This window comes from Bombina bombina, chromosome 3 (genome assembly GCF_027579735.1).
Source record: "Bombina bombina isolate aBomBom1 chromosome 3, aBomBom1.pri, whole genome shotgun sequence".
Classification (NCBI taxonomy): Eukaryota; Metazoa; Chordata; class Amphibia; order Anura; family Bombinatoridae; genus Bombina; species Bombina bombina.
This window is the reverse complement of record NC_069501.1, coordinates 702060985-702076339: the sequence shown is the minus strand read 5'-3', so window position 1 is coordinate 702076339 and position 15355 is coordinate 702060985. Positions and strand designations below refer to the sequence as shown.

The window sequence follows — 15355 nt, the reverse complement described above, 5'->3', positions numbered from 1 at the left end:
CTAGAAGGCGGGATGTCAAGTTCTTAACTGCTCACTTACAAGACCACCAAATCCCATATCGTTGGGGGTTCCCTTTCGCACTCAGAGTAACAAAAGACAACAAGGAAATCACCTACAAAGACCTAGAAGATCTCAACTCCTTTTGCACACAACTGAACATTCCACTACCGAAGCATATACCCCAAACTGCAGATCAAGAGGAAGGTGAACCAACATCTGACCGGTACCCTCCAAAGCTGCAGAGACAAAAATGGAACACAGTACCCAAGAAGCGTAAAATTGACCCCAACACCTCCAGCCAGACGCTGAACACCCCCACAAACCCACCTTGAGGTCTAACCCCCACTATCTGGAACTTTAACTACCTAACTAACCCCACTTCTACTCCTAGAAGAGACTACGACTTCCCAGCGAGTAGTATATTTTGACTCTTAGATGCAGGTTTATAGACAACCCAATGTTTCAGCATAATGAGACCCAAGAATAATCCCCCTGCACACCCTTTTTCCCCCCTAGGGGATTTATACCACTATAGTCAGAATCCCCATAATTAGAGGGAATCCCACCTTAATGTAATTCTAGCACTAGCCCTATTTTGAGGAACGGTAGTGACCCTAGTCTGCTACCACCTTCCCCCCATCCTGTTTTAGATTTAAGTCTGAACCTAGATTTAGACTTGAATTTATATTTAATGTTATTTACTGTAATCTTAATTTTGTTATGTTTACATTTCTCAATGCATGTTTTTGTATTTCAGATTCTCTGCAAAATCCGGATCGATACACTGGCTCACACTCTACTCATCTCATGTTCACAGTAAGCACTACAACTCTACAAAGACCTCCTCAGTACACTGCACCTCCAAGAAGCACATAATCTCCCCATATGGTAAGACAAACCTGGAAACCTTAATAGCAGATGCTCACACAAACATTACCCATGATCCCTAGATCTCTCACAATAATATCCCAAAACGCTAAAGGTTTGAATTCACCTACAAAAAGGTCAGTCGCAATACATTGGTTCGCCAAACAAAGAGGCTCCATCATATTTCTACAGGAGACTCATTTCCCCCGAGCAAACGAACCCAAATACTCGAACAAACACTTCCCTCTCAGTTTTTTTAATTCCCACGAAAGGAAAATAAATGGAGTAGGAATCCTCCTCCACTCATCCCTACCCTTTCAATTGTTCCATAACATATCAGACAAAGAAGGAAGGATATTAATCTTAGTAGGCCTACTTTACAATAGACCAATCACTTTAGTTAATGTATACGCTCCCAATACAAATAAGAACAAATTTTTCAATACTCTCAACCGCATGATACATGAATCACGTAAAGGCACAGTAGTACTGGGTGGAGACCTAAACGTTACCTTAGACCCTCTACTTGACTCTACCTCCTTAAACACAAACAACACATCACGTCCCCCTAATGCTACTTACTCATGCCTTAAACAACTGGGACTCATAGACACTTGGAGACTACAACACCCTACACAACGCGGGTATTCCTTTTACTTACATCCTTGGTCCATGTACTCAAGGTTAGACTATCTATTTCTAGACCAATCTAGCCTATCCCTATTATCCAATACTGACATATTATCAACAGCATGGTCAGATCACTCTATGGTGACCTTGGATTTAAATTGGCCCGACACTCCGCTTTACCCATACACATGGCGACTTGACCCTTACCTCCTACACCACCCACCAACAGCCCAAAAACTCAAGACAGCACTAACAGAATACTTCAACCTAAATGCTAACCTAGAAACTCACCCGATGTTCGTATGGGAAGCACATAAAGCAGTAATACGCGGAGAATGTATAAAACACAAAGCATACATCACAAAACAATACAACACTCAGCTAAACGCTCTTACCAACAGTCTCAATGACCTAGAAACTCGACACAAGCAATCCCCCTCAGACAGAACTCTTCTAACAACGCTGACAGCTACACGAAAGGAACTCAATGCACTACTGTACACTGAAACCCAAAGAAAAATGTTAAACCTGCGAAAGAAATACTACTATGAAGGGAATCGCCCAGGCAAAATCCTTGCTAATACCCTAAAAGATAAGAATACCCTTACACATATTCACAAGCTCAGAACTAAACAAGGAGACTGTGTAGTTGACAGCAAGGAGATAGCAGCCCACTTTCGTAGCTTCTACCAGCAATTATACAACCTGACAAAAACTACTTCACTCGACCACGTACAAAATATGAAAGCGTACATAACTTCAGCAGATTTAAACAAATTATCACAAACCCAGGTAAACGACCTAGAAGCAGATATAACATTAACAGAAATAGTGAAAGCTATTCGGAGCCTTCCAACAGGCAAGAGTCCAGGACCTGACGGATTAACCAATCAATACTACAAAACACACTGTCCTATTTTAGCCCCACATTTACTAAATCTTTTTAAATCCTTAGACGAAGGCACACAACTCTCTATAGAATCTCTAACAGCCCATATATCTGTAATTCTGAAACCAGAAAAACCACAAGAGGACCCAGGTAGCTATCGGCCTATATCGCTACTAAACACAGATCTTAAGATTTTAGGGAAAATCATAGCGAACCGTATAAACTCCATTCTTAACGATATAGTCCACACAGATCAAGTAGGATTTGTTCCTGGCCGAGAAGCCAGGGACAATACTATCAGAGCCTTAACCCTCATAGAATATGCTAAGACCCACAAAATAGAATCCGTAATGAAAGCCATCGACGCCGAGAAGGCATTCGATCGAACAGATTGGCAGTTCCTTCTAGAAACGCTTAAAAACATTGGATTTGGCCCAAAAATAATTAACAGAATATTTAATCTATATTCCCACCCAAATGCAAAAATAAAAGCTAATGGTATACTGTCAGACACTTTCCCCATACACAATGGCACGCGCCAGGGCTGCCCCCTATCCCCGATCTTATTCATTTTAACGATGGAGGTCCTCACTTCTCATGTTCGTAAAAACCAAAACATTAAAGGAATATCGTTCAACAACCAATCCTATAAAATCGCAGCATTTGCTGATGACTTATTATTCTCAGTTACCTCACCCCTAACAACTATCCCAGAACTCTTAACAGAATTAGACAGATATGGGCGATATTCAAACTTTCTAGTTAACAAACAAAAGTCAGAGATCTTGAATGTTAGTCTATCAGAAGCTAAATTTCAATCACTAGCGAAGATAAGCCCATTAAAATTAAGAAAGGATTCAATAAAATACTTAGGAATTCACCTTGCCCCCAAACAAACAACACTCTTTGATAAAAATTACGTAACTTTATTAAACAATACTCAACAAGACCTTCAGACATGGGCAAGTAAACCTCTCTCATGGTGGGGTCGAATCCAAGCCCTAAAAATTACCACACTCCCTAGGATTACATATATACTACAGACATTACCTATGCACTTACCCCGTTGGTACCTGAACCGTCTTCAAAACAGAATTTATGTTTACCTGATAAATTACTTTCTCCAACGGTGTGTCCGGTCCACGGCGTCATCCTTACTTGTGGGATATTCTCTTCCCCAACAGGAAATGGCAAAGAGCCCAGCAAAGCTGGTCACATGATCCCTCCTAGGCTCCGCCTTCCCCAGTCATTCGACCGACGTAAAGGAGGAATATTTGCATAGGAGAAACCATATGATACCGTGGTGACTGTAGTTAAAGAAAATAAATTATCAGACCTGATTAAAAAACCAGGGCGGGCCGTGGACCGGACACACCGTTGGAGAAAGTAATTTATCAGGTAAACATAAATTCTGTTTTCTCCAACATAGGTGTGTCCGGTCCACGGCGTCATCCTTACTTGTGGGAACCAATACCAAAGCTTTAGGACACGGATGAAGGGAGGGAGCAAATCAGGTCACCTAGATGGAAGGCACCACGGCTTGCAAAACCTTTCTCCCAAAAATAGCCTCAGAAGAAGCAAAAGTATCAAACTTGTAAAATTTAGTAAAAGTGTGCAGTGAAGACCAAGTCGCTGCCTTACATATCTGATCAACAGAAGCCTCGTTCTTGAAGGCCCATGTGGAAGCCACAGCCCTAGTGGAAACAAGGAAGATGTTTGTCTAAAATCCTTTGTAGCATCTAAATAGAATTTTAGAGCACGAACAACATCCAAATTGTGCAACAAACGTTCCTTCTTTGAAACTGGATTCGGACACAAAGAAGGCACGACTATCTCCTGGTTAATGTTTTTGTTAGAAACAACTTTCGGAAGAAAACCAGGTTTAGTACGTAAAACCACCTTATCTGCATGGAACACCAGATAAGGAGGAGAACACTGCAGAGCAGATAATTCTGAAACTCTTCTAGCAGAAGAAATTGCAACCAAAAACAAAACTTTCCAAGATAATAACTTAATATCAACGGAATGTAAGGGTTCAAACGGAACCCCCTGAAGAACTGAAAGAACTAAATTGAGACTCCAAGGAGGAGTCAAAGGTTTGTAAACAGGCTTGATTCTAACCAGAGCCTGAACAAAGGCTTGAACATCTGGCACAGCTGCCAGCTTTTTGTGAAGTAACACAGACAAGGCAGAAATCTGTCCCTTCAAGGAACTTGCAGATAATCCTTTCTCCAAACCTTCTTGAAGAAAGGATAGAATCTTAGGAATTTTTACCTTGTCCCAAGGGAATCCTTTAGATTCACACCAACAGATATATTTTTTCCATATTTTGTGGTAAATTTTTCTAGTTACAGGCTTTCTGGCCTGAACAAGAGTATCAATGACAGAATCTGAGAATCCTCGCTTTGATAAGATCAAGCGTTCAATCTCCAAGCAGTCAGTTGGAGTGAGACCAGATTCGGATGTTCGAACGGACCTTGAACAAGAAGGTCTCGTCTCAAAGGTAGCTTCCATGGTGGAGCCGATGACATATTCACCAGGTCTGCATACCAAGTCCTGCGTGGCCACGCAGGAGCTATCAAGATCACCGATGCCCTCTCCTGATTGATCCTGGCTACCAGCCTGGGGATGAGAGGAAACGGCGGGAATACATAAGCTAGTTTGAAGGTCCAAGGTGCTACTAGTGCATCTACTAGAGTCGCCTTGGGATCCCTGGATCTGGACCCGTAGCAAGGAACCTTGAAGTTCTGACGAGAGGCCATCAGATCCATGTCTGGAATGCCCCACAGTTGAGTAATTTGGGCAAAGATTTCCGGATGGAGTTCCCACTCCCCCGGATGAAATGTCTGACGACTCAGAAAATCCGCTTCCCAATTTTCCACTCCTGGGATGTGGATTGCAGACAAGTGGCAGGAGTGAGTCTCCGCCCATTGAATGATTTTGGTCACTTCTTCCATCGCCAGGGAACTCCTTGTTCCCCCCTGATGGTTGATGTACGCAACAGTTGTCATGTTGTCTGATTGAAACCGTATGAACTTGGCCTTTGCTAGCTGAGGCCAAGCCTTGAGAGCATTGAATATCGCTCTCAGTTCCAGAATATTTATCGGTAGAAGAGATTCTTCCCGAGACCAAAGACCCTGAGCTTTCAGGGGTCCCCAGACCGCGCCCCAGCCCACCAGACTGGCGTCGGTCGTGACAATGACCCACTCTGGTCTGCGGAAGCTCATCCCCTGTGACAGGTTGTCCAGGGACAGCCACCAACGGAGTGAATCTCTGGTCCTCTGATTTACTTGTATCGTCGGAGACAAGTCTGTATAGTCCCCATTCCACTGACTGAGCATGCACAGTTGTAATGGTCTTAGATGAATGCGTGCAAAAGGAACTATGTCCATTGCCGCTACCATCAAACCTATTACTTCCATGCACTGCGCTATGGAAGGAAGAGGAACAGAATGAAGTATTTGACAAGAGTTCAGAAGTTTTGTTTTTCTGGCCTCTGTCGGAAAAATCCTCATTTCTAAGGAGTCTATTATTGTTCCCAAGAAGGGAACCCTTGTTGACGGAGATAGAGAACTCTTTTCTACGTTCACTTTCCATCCGTGAGATCTGAGAAAGGCCAGGACAATGTCCGTGTGAGCCTTTGCTTGAGGAAGGGACGACGCTTGAATCAGAATGTCATCCAAGTAAGGTACTACTGCAATGCCCCTTGGTCTTAGCACCGCTAGAAGGGACCCTAGTACCTTTGTGAAAATCCTTGGAGCAGTGGCTAATCCGAACGGAAGTGCCACAAACTGGTAATGCTTGTCCAGGAATGCGAACCTTAGGAACCGATGATGTTCCTTGTGGATAGGAATATGTAGATACGCATCCTTTAAATCCACCGTGGTCATGAATTGACCTTCCTGGATGGAAGGAAGAATTGTTCGAATGGTTTCCATTTTGAACGATGGAACCTTGAGAAACTTGTTTAGGATCTTGAGATCTAAGATTGGTCTGAACGTTCCCTCTTTTTTGGGAACTACGAACAGATTGGAGTAGAACCCCATCCCTTGTTCTCCTAATGGAACAGGATGAATCACTCCCATCTTTAACAGGTCTTCTACACAATGCAAGAATGCCTGTTTTTTTATGTGGTCTGAAGACAATTGAGACCTGTGGAACCTCCCCCTTGGGGGAAGCCCCTTGAATTCCAGAAGATAACCTTGGGAGACTATTTCTAGCGCCCAAGGATCCAGAACATCTCTTGCCCAAGCCTGAGCGAAGAGAGAGAGTCTGCCCCCCACCAGATCCGGTCCCGGATCGGGGGCCAACATCTCATGCTGTCTTGGTAGCAGTGGCAGGTTTCTTGGCCTGCTTTCCTTTGTTCCAGCCTTGCATTGGTCTCCAGGCTGGTTTGGCTTGAGAAGTGTTACCCTCCTGCTTAGAGGACGTAGCACTTGGGGCTGGTCCGTTTCTGCGAAAGGGACGAAAATTAGGTTTATTTTTGGCCTTGAAAGACCTATCCTGAGGAAGGGCGTGGCCCTTGCCCCCAGTGATATCAGAGATAATCTCTTTCAAGTCAGGGCCAAACAGCGTTTTCCCCTTGAAAGGAATGTTAAGCAATTTGTTCTTGGAAGACGCATCCGCTGACCAAGATTTTAACCAAAGCGCTCTGCGCGCCACAATAGCAAACCCAGAATTTTTCGCCGCTAACCTAGCCAATTGCAAAGTGGCGTCTAGGGTGAAAGAATTAGCCAATTTGAGAGCACGAATTCTGTCCATAATCTCCTCATAAGAAGAAGAATTATTAATGATCGCCTTTTCTAGCTCATCGAACCAGAAACATGCGGCTGTAGTGACAGGGACAATGCATGAAATTGGTTGTAGAAGGTAACCTTGCTGAACAAACATCTTTTTAAGCAAACCTTCTAATTTTTTATCCATAGGATCTTTGAAAGCACAACTATCTTCTATGGGTATAGTGGTGCGTTTGTTTAGAGTAGAAACCGCCCCCTCGACCTTGGGGACTGTCTGCCATAAGTCCTTTCTGGGGTCGACCATAGGAAACAATTTTTTAAATATGGGGGGAGGGACGAAAGGTATACCGGGCCTTTCCCATTCTTTATTTACAATGTCCGCCACCCGCTTGGGTATAGGAAAAGCTTCGGGGGGCCCCGGGACCTCTAGGAACTTGTCCATTTTACATAGTTTCTCTGGAATGACCAAGTTCTCACAATCATCCAGAGTGGATAACACCTCCTTAAGCAGAGCGCGGAGATGTTCCAACTTAAATTTAAATGTAATCACATCAGGTTCAGCTTGTTGAGAAATTTTCCCTGAATCTGAAATTTCTCCCTCAGACAAAACCTCCCTGGCCCCCTCAGACTGGTGTAGGGGCACTTCAGAAACAATATCATCAGCGTCCTCATGCTCTTCAGTATTTTCTAAAACAGAGCAGTCGCGCTTTCGCTGATAAGTGGGCATTTTGGCTAAAATGTTTTTGATAGAATTATCCATTACAGCCGTTAATTGTTGCATAGTAAGGAGTATTGGCGCGCTAGATGTACTAGGGGCCTCCTGTGTGGGCAAGACTGGTGTAGACGAAGGAGGGGATGATGCAGTACCATGCTTACTCCCCTCACTTGAGGAATCATCTTGGGCATCATTTTCTCTAAATTTCGTGTCACATAAATCACATCTATTTAAATGAGAAGGAACCTTGGCTTCCCCACATTCAGAACACAGTCTATCTGGTAGTTCAGACATGTTAAACAGGCATAAACTTGATAACAAAGTACAAAAAACGTTTTAAAATAAAACCGTTACTGTCACTTTAAATTTTAAACTGAACACACTTTATTACTGCAATTGCGAAAAAGTATGAAGGAATTGTTCAAAATTCACCAAAATTTCACCACAGTGTCTTAAAGCCTTAAAAGTATTGCACACCAAATTTGGAAGCTTTAACCCTTAAAATAACGGAACCGGAGCCGTTTTTATATTTAACCCCTTTACAGTCCCTGGTATCTGCTTTGCTGAGACCCAACCAAGCCCAAAGGGGAATACGATACCAAATGACGCCTTCAGAAAGTCTTTTCTATGTATCAGAGCTCCTCACACATGCATCTGCATGTCATGCTTCTCAAAAACAAGTGCGCAATACAGGCGCGAAAATGAGACTCTGCCTATGATTAGGGAAAGCCCCTAGAGAATAAGGTGTCCAATACAGTGCCTGCCGGTTATTTTACAAAATTCCCAAGATTAAAATAATTCCTCAAGGCTATGGAGTATAAAATATGTTTATATATAAATCGATTTAGCCCAGAAAATGTCTACAGTCTTAAAAAGCCCTTGTGAAGCCCTTTTTTTCTGTCTGTAATAAAAATGGCTTACCGGATCCCATAGGGAAAATGGCAGCTTCCAGCATTACATCGTCTTGTTAGAATGTGTCATACCTCAAGCAGCAAAAGTCTGCTCACTGTTCCCCCAACTGAAGTTAATTCCTCTCAACAGTCCTGTGTGGAAACAGCCATCGATTTTAGTAACGGTTGCTAAAATCATTTTCCTCTTACAAACAGAAATCTTCATCTCTTTTCTGTTTCAGAGTAAATAGTACATACCAGCACTATTTTAAAATAACAAACTCTTGATTGAATAATAAAAACTACAGTTAAACACTAAAAAACTCTAAGCCATCTCCGTGGAGATGTTGCCTGTACAACGGCAAAGAGAATGACTGGGGAAGGCGGAGCCTAGGAGGGATCATGTGACCAGCTTTGCTGGGCTCTTTGCCATTTCCTGTTGGGGAAGAGAATATCCCACAAGTAAGGATGACGCCGTGGACCGGACACACCTATGTTGGAGAAAATAGCCTTAATTCCTTTGTATGGGGGAAAACTAAGCCTAGAGTTAACAGAGATACGATGTATAGGTCAACTACTGATGGAGGGTTGGGGCTACCAAAAATTGAAGAGTACTACCTAGCGGTCACATTACAAAGAATACTTGATTGGCACGGGAAACAGGAATGTAGGGCACGAGTAGCATTAGATTCTCACATACTCAGAGCTCCATTGGTACATGCGTTATGTTGGGTACCTAGCAAATTAAGACCACCCCAATGTAGACACCTAGAAATTCACAAACACTTATTTCAGACCTGGGACCAAATTACATCCTCCAGACCATACATTTCGACTTCCAGATCTCCCCTTTTTCCGATCGTTCTAAACACAGAGATGGTGGGTGGACTTGACAAAGGATTTCAGAGGCTTTCTGAGTGGGACTATACCATCCCTTTACTAAATTTCACGGAAGCAGGCAAACTACTAGAAAGAGACAAATTAACCAACATAGCACAAGGCAAATACAACAATTGGCTAAAATACGCACAATTACATCACTTCGTTCATACCTCCCCATTCAAAGCGGACTTACTAAGAACACCCACCACATTCGAAACATTGTGCCATGGAGGGATTATACCAAGGGGAACACTTTCACTCTCCCGTAAAATATTAATCAAGAACACTAGAGACTACCTACCTCCATATTCAGCTAAATGGAACACAGATATAGGTAGTCACATACCAGATGATAACTGGGCCAACATATTTAAGTTAATCAAAAAATCCTCAACCTCACCAGTAATATTAGAGCTTAACTACAAGATTATAATGAGGTGGTATTTAACCCCGTCAAAGCTAAGTAGTATTTACCCAAACCTATCAGACAAATGCTGGCGTTGCGGCAAGAGACATGGTAGCCTACTTCACATGTGGTGGCGATGCCCCAAAGTGCGCCCCCTATGGAAGGCGGTAGAGCAACACTTCAGGCAAAGTCTTTCAACTGAATTTATACTAAGCCCACAAATAGCATTACTCAATGATCTCCCCAATTTACCATGTCGCTTGCGACTCTTAATGCTCCAAATAGGCCTTAACAGCGCGAGGAAATTAATAGCCCGTAACTGGAAGAAACATCTAACCATAACTAAAGCAATGTGGCTTGAAGAAGTAGATGAACAATTCACACTAGAACAATACGGTTACCTGTGCCGTAACAAAGTAAATACCCTGCTAGATGCCAAATTTCTCTGGCAAGAATCCCTACATACAGCAATTACCTCACATACCCCTAGGAATACCACTCCTCCCCCCTAGGGAATTATACTAACTATCACCAAACAGAAAGGATGTAAATCTTCTTCATGAAATGAACAGACCATGCTACACTTCGATAAACATTTAATCCAAGAGCCAGTGACGATCCGGATAAAGACATGCAGACGTAAGTTAATATATTTATTCTATTGAATAGTTTGTTTGTTTATCTGTTTACTTGTTATTTAACCCACATGGACTAACTGATTACAGTTTATAAAGCAACAACGACACTCATGAACATATAGCTCTAATTAGCAATATTTGACACTGTAAAATCATTTCCATGCTGATATTTGTTGTTATGAATATTTAAATTTTCAATAAAAAGAAAATTTAAAAAAAAAAAAAAATGGCATCACAAATAAAATGATTAGCATGTTGCAGTAAGCGAACAACACTAGATATGTCAGAATCCAATTCATGTTGCGCTAAATTTTCCAAACAGAAAGTTGATGCAGCCGCAACATCAGCCAAAGAAATAGCAGGTCTAAAAAGATGACCTGAATATAAATAGGCCTTCCTTAGATAAGATTCAAGCTTCCTATCTAAAGGATCCTTAAAGGAAGTGCTATCTTCCATAGGAATAGTGGTACGTTTAGCAAGAGTAGAAATAGCCCCATCAACTTTGGGGATTTTTTTCGAAAACTCTATAGATTTTGCTGGTAAAGGATACAATTTTTTAAACCTTGAAGAAGGAATAAAAGAAGTACCTGGCTTATTCCATTCCCTAGAAATCATATCAGAAATAACCTCAGGAATGGGAAAAACCCCTGGAGAAACCACAGGAGGTTTAAACACAGCATTTAAACGTTTATTAGACTGAACGTCAATAGGACTGGTTACCTCAATATCCAAAGTAATTAACACTTCTTTTAATAAAGAATGCATATACTCTATTTTAAATAAATAAGTAGATTTGTCAATGTCTGAGGAAGGATCTTCTGAATCAGATAGATCCTCATCAGAAGAGGATAAATTATTATGCTGTTGGTCATTTGAAATTTCATCAGTTGAAGGAACTGCAACTGGCAATGTACTATTACTGATGGAAACACTATCTGCATGTAAAAGTTTATCATGACAACTATTACAAATGACATTCGGTGGAATAATTTCTACAATTTTACAACAAATGCACTTAGCTTTGGTAGAACCGATGTCAGGCAGCAATGTTCCAGCAGAAACCTCTGAGGCAGGATCAGATTGGGACATCTTGCACAATGTAAGAGAAAAACAACAACATATAAAGCAAAATTATCTATTTCCTTATATGACAGTTTCAGGAATGGGAAAAAATGCAATAGCATAGGCCTCTGATAGCAAAAAGCAAGAGGCAAACATACAAGGGGTATTGAAATAATGAAAAAATTTGGCACTAGTATGACGCACAACGTAACGAAAACTCTTTTTTCACGCCAAAAATAACCGGAAATGACACACTTGCGTCACTAATGACGCCGCCATGTGAAAGGTCTCGGCGTCACGTATGACGCCGGAAATGTCGAAGTTGCGTCATAAACGTATCTTTTCGTGCCGAAAATTTCTCGCGCCAAGAATGACGCAATAAAGTTTAGCATTTGACGCACCCGCAATTGTAAGAAGTAGTCAATTGAAAAAAAGACTAAACCTCAGGTAAGAAATAAATTTCTTAAAAATGTTTACATTCCCCAAATATGAAACTGACAGTCTGCAGAAGGAAATACATGAACTTGACTCATGGCAAATATAAGTACAATACATATATTTAGAACTTTATATAAATGCATAAAGTGCCAAACCATAGCTGAGAGTGTCTTAAGTAATGAAAACATACTTACCAAAAGACACCCATCCACATATAGCAGATAGCCAAACCAGTACTAAAACAGATATTTGTAGATGTAATGGTAAATTAAGAGTATATCATCGATCTGAAAAGGGAGGTAGGAGATGAATCTCTACGACCGATAACAGAGAACCTATGAAATAGACCCCCGTTAGGGAAATCATCGAATTCAATAAGTGATACTCCCTTCACGTCCCTCTGACATTCGCTGTACTCTGAGAGGAATCGGGCTTCAACAATGCTGAGAAGCGCATATCAACGTAGAAATCTTAGCACAAACTTACTTCACCACCTCCATATGAGGCAAAGTTTGTAAAACTGAATTGTGTGTGTGGTGAGGGGTGTCTTTATAGGCATTTTGAGGTTTGGGTCAACTTTGCCCCTACTGGTAGGATTGTATATCCCATATGTCACTAGCTTATGTACTCTTGCCAATTACATGAAAGAAACTAAATTTATGCTTACCTGACAAATGTATTTATTTCCAGACATGGAGAGTCCACAACCCCGCCCTCTTTTCTTTTTATGAATTGGCAGTTTTTTTCTATAAACCTCAGGCACCTTTTTCACCAATGTGTTTCTTCATTTTCCATTTCCTTCGGCTGAATGACTGGGGGTTATGGGTAAGGCAGTTACACTTAACAGCTTTGCTGGGGTGCTCTTTGCATCGTCCTTCTGGCCAAAAGTTGAATATCCCACTAGTAATTGGAATGACGTTGTGGACTTTCCATGTCCAGAAATAAATATATTTATCAGGTAAGCATAAATTTTGTTTTTTTTAAATAATGTAAACTGTACCCGAGGAGTTCAAAGTTCTCAAGATGATAAGACAAAAAGAGACAGAAATGACAGGGGTGTAAAATTTAATTACGGACAATCTGTTCTTAAACAAAAAATAAAAAAGTCAGTAATCCTTTAACATAAATTTAAAGTCAAATAAATGCTGTTCTAGAAACTACATTGTTGATGTTTACATTTTTTTATAATTGTTAATACTTCTTCATTGGCTAAATTTTGTTTGCTTTTATTTCTGCACCCCTTCTTTATGTTCAGTTAATATTAATTGAGACTCAAAGTTGTTGGTTTTGTGAATGGTTTCAAGCGATGCTTATACACACCAAGTTGCGGACAATAATCTCTGAGCCAGCTTGCACAGCCAGGTGCAGAGGGGTTAACTTGGAAGCGTCTTGAACTCTTGAATTAACATTGGCCTGGACGCTGATCAAGAAAAGTACACTCTCAATATCTGAATTCTGAACTGCAATGTGCAGGAAGTTCCTTCCCTTATTGTCCACCTAAGCAGTAAAAATAAATAATAGATATCGAAATAAAAACAATAAATACACACACATATCACATGACAAATTGAAAATTAAATTGGGGATTAGAATATGTAGCTTATTTAATGGTACAGTAACAAACATACCAGCAGTGTCTGAACGTTATTAGATAAGTAGATAAAAACGTTACATGGCAAAAACTATGCGAGAGTTTACATTTTAATCAAACTTTAAAAGGCATGGATATTCAGAAATTAGATGTCCTGACCCCACAGAATCGAATAATACAGATTTTGATGATGGGTTTTTTTTTTCCAGATTTTCCATGCTTTTTAATGTTTGATTATAAAATTAAATTATGGTATTAATATACATTTTTGCCATTGAAATTCATATAAATATTAATAGTATAATAGTAATTGTACTTGTGCATGAAGCCAAAACATTGCTAGATATTTTAATAACACAACTAAATAAACCAATGAAAAGCATGTGACAAATCAGTGGAGGATGCACCTATACAAGCTCTTACCTGCTCAGCTGCTCCAGGCTCTCGTTTCAGGATTGCTTCGGCAGCTTTATTGTTTTTGAACGTCATGGCACATGCAAATGGGGTCATCCCTTGTCTGTCACGTACATTCAATCTAATGTCTGGGTGTGAGATCATTAACTGTATAATCAACCGGTGCTGATTGCTGATTGCAACGTGAATTGGTGTTCTTCCCTCGGCATCCTAAATAAAACGCACAGCAGGGTTTAAATTTACACATACAGGAATGAATCTGACAGAACTCTGTATAGGGGGTCTATATTCCCAAGAGAGAAAACCCTACAGGAGTTTTCCTTATCTATAATAATATATATTCTTCTGTGCAACCTATTCATTTAAACAAGGTGTGTCCTAACTCTGGTTCTTGAAGTACCATTAAATCCTGGATTGTTTTTGCCTTTTGAGAACTGAGGGCTAGTTTGTTTTTTAGAGAACATGAGTTTAACATTTAAAAAACAAACTGAAATACATTTTCTAGGCTAAGTTACAGAGAATTTGCTTAAGTTCATGGCATGTGACAAACTTACTACGGGTCAAGTACAATTTCCACCTGTGCCTTTTTCAATTATTTCCATAAAAAAATACAAGACAATAATAACATACAGGAAAAGGTCTTTGACCTAGGCCTATGATTCCTGTACTTGCTTACCCATAAGTAGTAAATATGATATTCAAATACATTAGAAAAATGTAGATAAGCTTCAAAACTATTATTACATTCAGCTACTATTTGGAAAATCACAATACAAATCGGACAACATACCTGCGTATTTACATTTGCACCAAATTCCAGAAGGCACTGAACAACCTCCTCTAAACCCCAAGATGCCGCCAAGTGTAGAGGTGTCTGACCATCTCGGGCTTCCTCTTCTCCTTCTCCATTAGGTCCTGGTTTTCTAGGGCTATTTACATCACAACCACTGAGAACAGAGTAAGAAAAGAGTAGTAAACAAAGTATAATAATAATAAGTGTAATAAACATTCATTATGCTTTCTTACACATTACTCAATGAGTATCCCTACATACTAGCATTGTCCACTTTGAGGAGGGGTCTTGAGGAAACCTATTAGATTCTGACAAATATTATATACCCAGCTGAAGAGGTAGCTCAGAAATGACCCTACCATCAGGCATCCACAGGATTGCTTTAATTAGTCCTATTAGTTGCT

General features: G+C 40.6%; 1 protein-coding gene across 1 annotated transcript in view; it reads right to left on the bottom strand.

Annotated features, from left to right (window-relative positions):
• Positions 1 to 15355, bottom strand: part of ANKFY1 (ankyrin repeat and FYVE domain containing 1) — a 423330-nt gene that overhangs the window by 171634 nt on the left and 236341 nt on the right. The window contains exons 17-19 of the mRNA XM_053707500.1: positions 14949 to 15105; positions 14168 to 14368; positions 13474 to 13650 (exon numbers count right to left, since the gene is read on the bottom strand). Of these exons, the coding sequence (XP_053563475.1) occupies positions 13474 to 13650; positions 14168 to 14368; positions 14949 to 15105 (535 nt within the window). The remainder of the gene's footprint in view (positions 1 to 13473; positions 13651 to 14167; positions 14369 to 14948; positions 15106 to 15355) is intronic.